Source organism: Ricinus communis, chromosome 1, assembly GCF_019578655.1.
Source record: "Ricinus communis isolate WT05 ecotype wild-type chromosome 1, ASM1957865v1, whole genome shotgun sequence".
In the NCBI taxonomy this organism is placed as follows: Eukaryota; Viridiplantae; Streptophyta; class Magnoliopsida; order Malpighiales; family Euphorbiaceae; genus Ricinus; species Ricinus communis.
Genome location: NC_063256.1, coordinates 34385179 through 34392174, shown reverse-complemented (window position 1 = coordinate 34392174; position 6996 = coordinate 34385179). Strand labels below are relative to the sequence as shown.

At 27.7% G+C, this 6996-nt stretch overlaps 1 protein-coding gene across 1 annotated transcript; it reads right to left on the bottom strand.

Annotated features, from left to right (window-relative positions):
• Positions 1-837: 837 nt before the first annotated feature.
• Positions 838-2899, bottom strand: LOC8268812 (BURP domain-containing protein 5). The gene is made up of 3 exons (XM_002523207.4): positions 2742-2899; positions 2493-2601; positions 838-1999 (listed from the first exon to the last, which is right to left on the bottom strand). The coding sequence occupies exons 1-3, from the start codon at positions 2844-2846 to the stop codon at positions 993-995; spliced, it is 1221 nt and encodes a 406-aa protein (XP_002523253.3). The 5' UTR covers positions 2847-2899; the 3' UTR covers positions 838-992.
• Positions 2900-6996: the final 4097 nt, after the last annotated feature.

Here is a 6996-nt window from a genome sequence, read left to right as displayed (position 1 = left end):
GGTAGCACCAATCACTCTATATAACGAAAGTTTCACATACCTATCTTATAATCTGCTACCAAACCAGCCTTTAACAAACTCTCTTGAACTAACATCATCAAAATTACCTATATATAGTGGCTAATACTCAACTCAAAATGTTACGATAGCTCATCACGCACATCGCACAGATGACTAGATAGATGACACGAAACGATGGAGCAGACGTGTTCAACATGTCTAAGAGGAAAAAAAATTAGTTAAGGAGATCAAAATATCGTAAGACAAGAATAGGAAAAAGAAAGGAGCGAGAATTAAGTCTTTATATAATGAGTCTAAAGGAGATTAAAATACTGCCAATGACTAGAATGAATTGCTAATACTTAAATGTGACATGGCAGCTAAGCGGTAAGCTGACATGCAGATCCACCTGCCATGTGATGAAGATTTATCAAAATTTCCAGTAGATATAATAGTTTGAAGAAAAATAAAGGCTACGATACCATAAAAGAAAAGAAGTGAAGAATTATACTAACTAGATCGATACCAATAGGGTGTTTTACACCAATTTCTATATGTGCCCTTCACATTGCTCTATCATTCCTCTTGCACTTAATCTTTGTTACGTTGGACATAAACGCTTGTGAGCTTCTATAGTAGAGGTTGTAACTTTAAGTCACTTTCTGAGACCCCCTTAATGCTTCTATTAAAGCAGTCTTGTTTAGTTCACTTTCTTCTTCTAACCTACAAATTTTGTCGAGTATGGTTTTTGAAGCTTTCTGGTTATGTATGGTATCCAAATAAATAGGTAACAATTTCACTAAATTTAGATGTGGGGCAGCAAACAGTACACCCAAATTAACAATCAAGAGTACATTTTACAGCATCCGATTAAATATTCTTCATCTTTATTACAAGGACATAAACACATGCACACATAAGGAGTGGCTTATTCAAATAGCAAAAATGGATAGTACAAACACCTATATGGGTCTAACCCAAAGAGATAGACATCATTGGAGTTTTAGTTTAAGAAATTCATTTGAAACCCAGACAAGTGCATCACTTTTAATAAAGTGGCAAATTGGTCCTTCTCCTGGTTTTGCCTTCAACATCAAAAAGGCTAAGTGCCTTGGATTCCAGTTCGAGGTATCTGAGTGGCAAACTGCTACTGCTATAGCTTTCGTCCCATCAGCACCCACAAGTGGAGCCATATATACCTTGGTAGAACTTATTGAATGACAATAATACACAGCGTATGGATATTTCTGTTTATGGCACACCACTTGGTTTTCTCCTACCATTTTAACATCCAAGATGGTGTACTCTTGTGCTCTTGTTGGCTTATTTATTTTATTATAAAGTACCTGCACTCTATTTCCAACATGTGAAACAACAAAATCAATCATGGACTCTAGAGACGTGGGGCAGAATCTGTCTTCTCCTTTAATCCCTATCGACTCGCAGTCCTCCACCTTTTTCTTGATGATTTTAGCTTCCATTGATTCAGGTTTTATTGACAACCGCCGAAAAATTTCTGGTAACTGATCGCTTGAAAAGGGAATAGATTCAGCAACTTGACGAGGCAAAATTCTAGCCTTATTTGTTGATTTAGTTATGTGAAGCTTCATTTTTTGGCCAGCGTGGAGATCATTGTACATGAAGAATATCGTTGAATTAGGGAGAGTGTCTGCAAAAGCTTCTTCATATCTATTCCTGAACTCTTCCTCGTATCTATTTCTGAACTCGTCCTCATATCTGTTTCGAAAAGCTTCTTCATATCTATTTCTGAACTCTTCGTCATATCTGTTTCGAAAAGCTTCATCATATCTGTTTCTAAAAGCTTCGTCATATCTGTTTCTAAAAGCTTCGTCATATCTGTTTCTAAAAGCTTCGTCATATCTGTTTCTAAAAGCTTCGTCATATCTGTTTCGAAAAGCTTCCTCATATCTGTTTCTAAAAGCTTCATCGTATTCATTGCTATCATCCATATCCCAGAAAGCATAATTGCCTTTAATATCTGTTTCCAATAGCAAATAACTCATTTAAATAAATCAGGGCATGTGTAAATCTCATAGATAAAATTAGCAAACACTCATTTGTAAAGCATAAGTATGGAAATCTCCAAAACAATAGTAGAACACCTTCAATCAATAAACATAATATATAAATACTATTGAAACTAACAAAAGCTGAAAAAAAATGGAATGCCAAGGAGTTAAGCCTCCAAGCAGGGTTCAACTGCTACAAGGGCAACGTCGCCTGTCATCATCCCATCTTTTTCTTTTCTGAGCTTTATCAGGTCTAGCACCAGTCACTCATACAGAGTGGTCTCACCTTACCACTTTTGATGGCAGCATGAAGATAAGGTTGAGGCAATAACTATGGCAGTTAATAAATATAATTTGTCTAAATATTATATTATCATTTATGAAACTATCTTATACAGGATGTTATTACCTATGGATTACATAAAAATGTTGAAAAAGAAAAGGAAAGGATTGAAACTTAACCAGGTTGCAGAAGATTTTGCAACTCTTTTGGCATTGGAGTGTTTGGTAACTTGGAATACCAATACTCTTCAGCAGGCAGAGAGGCATTACTTCCTCCGACTAGCATCAACTGCACGCAATAATAATAGAGATTCAGTAATGTCACAGACATCACAATTAGCACTTGTTGTACATCTAAAGCTACTTATCAACAGAAACAAATCAAATTATAAACAAAAGGACTTTTCTTTTTTTGTTAACTATGCTTACAGAGAATAAAGCAAAGATGGTAATGAAGTGAATTTCCATTGAAGCCATGACCCTGGGTGATAAAGCTAATTTTTGAATGCAATACTGGGAAGTGTCGCCCATCATTTATAGTAGCTCTTGCTCGTATGAGACAAAATGATAGTTGCAATAAGATATATAGAGTTATCCCAAAACAAGTTGACATCCAATTGGTCTCTCGTCATTGGTGGGTAACAACTAATGAAAGGGGTCCATAAGGATGGCAGTCCGGCGGCGGGTAAACATTTGCAGGTAGGTAGGTACCGGATAAGATTGAACCCTCATACAAAAAGGGTACATTTTAATTGTACATTCATTTATTTATTTAGTTCTATAGTTATTCCGTTATTTATATTATTTTCTTGAAAGGGTGAGTTATTATAATTTTAATAAAGATTATATAACACTGGTTTTTTTGACATGAAAACAATGAAAATTATAGTAATCTTTTTTATTTGTCTCTGTGCATTGAATGGAAAAGAAAATTATCACATCCGAAAGAGAGAGAATCGTATACACTTTGCCATCCATCCAGAAAATGAAAGAAAACTAATGTACGTACTAAAATAAGATAAAATAATATACACTTGTTCAGTAGAGGAACACAATAATAATTACTTTGGTATTATATTAAAAAAAAGGTATTATATTTTTCTCAAAATGTACATCTATATATTGGTATATTGTCACTAAAAAATTTGGTTTTATATTTAAATAATTCTAATTAATTTGTTTTCATGTTTAAGAGGTTGAATTAGAACCAAATGATTCATATATGAACCAACAAATTTCAATTCAGAATATGGTATAGGATTTTTTTTATTATTTCTTTTGCCTTTAACATATAAAAGTTTTACATACTTAATCTTTATCATTGAGTTATATATATATATATATGATTTGAATAGTTCTAATTTATTTTATTAAAGGTGACATTGATACTTATAACTTAATTGTTCTTTATTTATTTGAGAGAATCAAATCCACTCATGGACTTCAAACTTGTGTGACTATGTTGCTCAATTAACACAATATGGCATTATTAATACCTTTCACTTGTTCAATTTTTTTTAGGGAAAAATACAAAAAATGGTTATGTAGTTTAGCGTTTTTGCACTTAAGTGACTGTGAGTTTTTTGTGACAAAAAAGTATCATGTGATTTAATTTTCTTACATCTTTACTACCTTAGAAACTAATCTTTTTAGATTTTTATTATTTAATATTAGTATAATATTCATTTTCAAGAACAATATCACTTATTAAGTGATGTAGTATATAACTAACTAATTGAATTCGTGTTAAATAAAATTAATATATAAATTTTAATTTTATTAGGAATAAACAAAGATGATTTCTAAAATAAAATTATAATATTTTTAAAAGTATTATAATAGTTGATTTAATAGTAAATCACTAATAAATAATTTTATTATTAAAAATGAATATTATACTAATATTAAATTTTAAAAATCTAAAAATATTAATTTGTAAGTAGTAAAAATGTAAGAAAACCAAATCACAAGGTATTTCTTTGTCACAAAAGAAAAAAAAATCAGTCTCTAAGTGCAAAAACACCTAACTATAAAGTATGTTTTTGTACTTTTTTATTTTTTTTATTCTATACCGTTTTAAGTTTTTATATACTTTTATTTCTTTTGAAGAAAGGAGATGAGTTTATTTTTTATGACAAGTACTGGGGCTATAATTGGAGATACCATTATTTCTGGTACAGAAGTTCCTATAAAAATGGGAAATGCCCTACCTTTGAGTGCGGTTTGAACTATTGATTTACGTAATTGGAAGTAACCAATTAGGTTTACAACGAAACCTAGAAATCGATCACTGATCCAAATTGAGTACCTCTACAGGATAGACCTCAACAGAAAACTGAAGAGTAACGGCAGCAAGTGATTGAGTTCAGTAGTTCCTCATAGAAAATTATTGACTATGTTTATTTTGAATTTGTCATGAGACACCTAAAGCTAAAATATATCATTTTAGCCCAAAAGAAATTGCATTCTTATTTCTTAATCAATTGGTATTAAGTTCTTATGCAACACATTTTCATTCAGGTAATGGATGAAGCAAGAATTGAAGAAATTTTCTTTTTGGATTAAATGGAAAATATACTTTTACTTAGAAGAGTTCAACTCCATTTTTTATGTAATGAAGATGAAGTACAATTAATGAGATTGATTCGAACTTGATAGATTATATAGTTTTTTTTATTATATATGAATTTCCGATCTTTTATTTTATTGTTCTGAAAGTTACTATATAATTGTAGTTAAGGTAAAGTAGATTAGATAATATAAACTTATTCAAATAAATTGATATTAAATTTAATTTACCATATTTAATTAAGTTAATATTTAAATAAAGATTAAGGAGACTAGATATATATATTTAGTTCATTCTAGAATGTTGTTTACAAATAAGTCTTCCGAGAAAAACATGTACAGAGTGAAAGAACAAGTTAGAATGCTATATTGATTTGATTTAGTGTCGAAACAACAAAATAAAGCATGATATACTGAACATTGCATGATATATTAATATAATGATATTTTTAAATAATGAATTAAAATAGAAAAATCAAGTATTAAAACTAGAAAAAAATAAAATAGAATAGAAGGTATTAAAATAAAATTATCATAAAAATTAAATAAATTAACAAGAATACTATTAAAGTTATTTTTTCAATTATATTTATAAAGTTCAATCATGCCACATATCTTAATAGCAGAAAAAAAAAAGTAAAGAAAATGTAATAAAAAAAATGTGTTTAGCATTTGAAAATCAAAGTAATTTAGAGTCGATTAGTGGAATCATTTTAAAAACTTTGAGGATTAAATTGTAGAAAAATAGAAATAAAAGTTCTTGATTGCAATATGAATTTAACTTTTAGAATATTAATGTGATTATTGAAGAAGAGAAAGATAAGATAGGATTCTACTATCATTAAAGAAAGGCGGCTTCTTGTTATTTATGAGGAAACCTCCAAAGTTGAAACCAACGTCAGTTTTTTTTCTCTCAATATATATAATAGAAACATTTTAACAAGTGTTATTATTTTGTTATTTAGGTATATTTTTTTATATGTGCCGTTTTCGTTTGAGAGTCAAGTTGATTTATAATTCTATAGTTGTTTTGTTTTATTTCTTAATTTATAAGATATTATGTTATTATTAAATACTAATTCTAGTTTCTGAAAATAATATTTTAATTATATTTGTAATGTTATATTTAATTATTATTTAATATCTTTTATTATTTATAATAATCTATATTTCATAAAATAGGATTTTAAATTATATTTGTAATATAATTAACTACTAAATTGGTTTTTTAACTATATAATAACTTTTTAATCTTTATGATAGGATCAATTATCTTTATAGACTTAATTTTATGCAGAATCAAAATAGTTAATAAATATTTTTAAAATAATTATCTTATTATATTAAAAATATCTAAAAATATTTAAATTAATATTATTTTTTAAAATAGAATAAATAACTATAAAATATTAAAATTTATGTTAAAATTTGTATATGCATGTTTTATTTTATTATTTATAATTATAATTATAATATCAGTTGGACAACTAATTTTTATAATAATGCTAGTTGATATTCTCAATTAATTTTTTATTTGTCTGGGTTTCACTCATTTTACATTTTTAATACGAAATTATGTTACTTGCTCATATTTTATATTTAAAAGTCATATATATATATATATATATATATGCATTGTAATAGAATTCTCAATATTATATAATCATGTATCACGTTTTAGAAAATAATAGTATTTTAAAATACTTTTAAGTATATTTCTTAATCAAATGTCTAGTAAGTTTAGATTTTTTTTATTAATGCAATCATATAAGGATAACTTTATATATATACTATTAAATATAAACAACTCTATTAAGATTTCAACATTAACTACAAAATAAATTTTTAAAAATATTACAAGAATATTAAATTATATGACCAAGTAAGATAAAATCTATCATTAAGGTTATTCTAGCATGGTTGATTATTATATTCGGCCAACACATATGCGATATATAAAATGGATACCTTGCTAAAGATACTCATGCGATATATCCAAAATCCTTCCCTTGAAAGGAGATCATAGAACCTTTTAATTAAGTTTGCTAATTAGATAATTTTTATTAATTAATTTTAAGTATAAGTCTCCAATTCAATTATGATTTCATCATTAGTT

What these genes read in the sequence shown, in the direction of transcription:
- LOC8268812 (XM_002523207.4), bottom strand. Translation starts at nt 2,846, where the DNA reads ATGATGGGCGACACTTCCCAGTATTGCATTCAAAAATTAGCTTTATCA. An exon ending in CCATCTTTGCTTTATTCTCT is followed by an intron (nt 2,602 to 2,741) that starts GTAAGCATAGTT and finishes TATTGCGTGCAG; the next exon opens with TTGATGCTAGTCGGAGGAAG. An exon ending in GCAAAATCTTCTGCAACCTG is followed by an intron (nt 2,000 to 2,492) that starts GTTAAGTTTCAA and finishes TATTGGAAACAG; the next exon opens with ATATTAAAGGCAATTATGCT.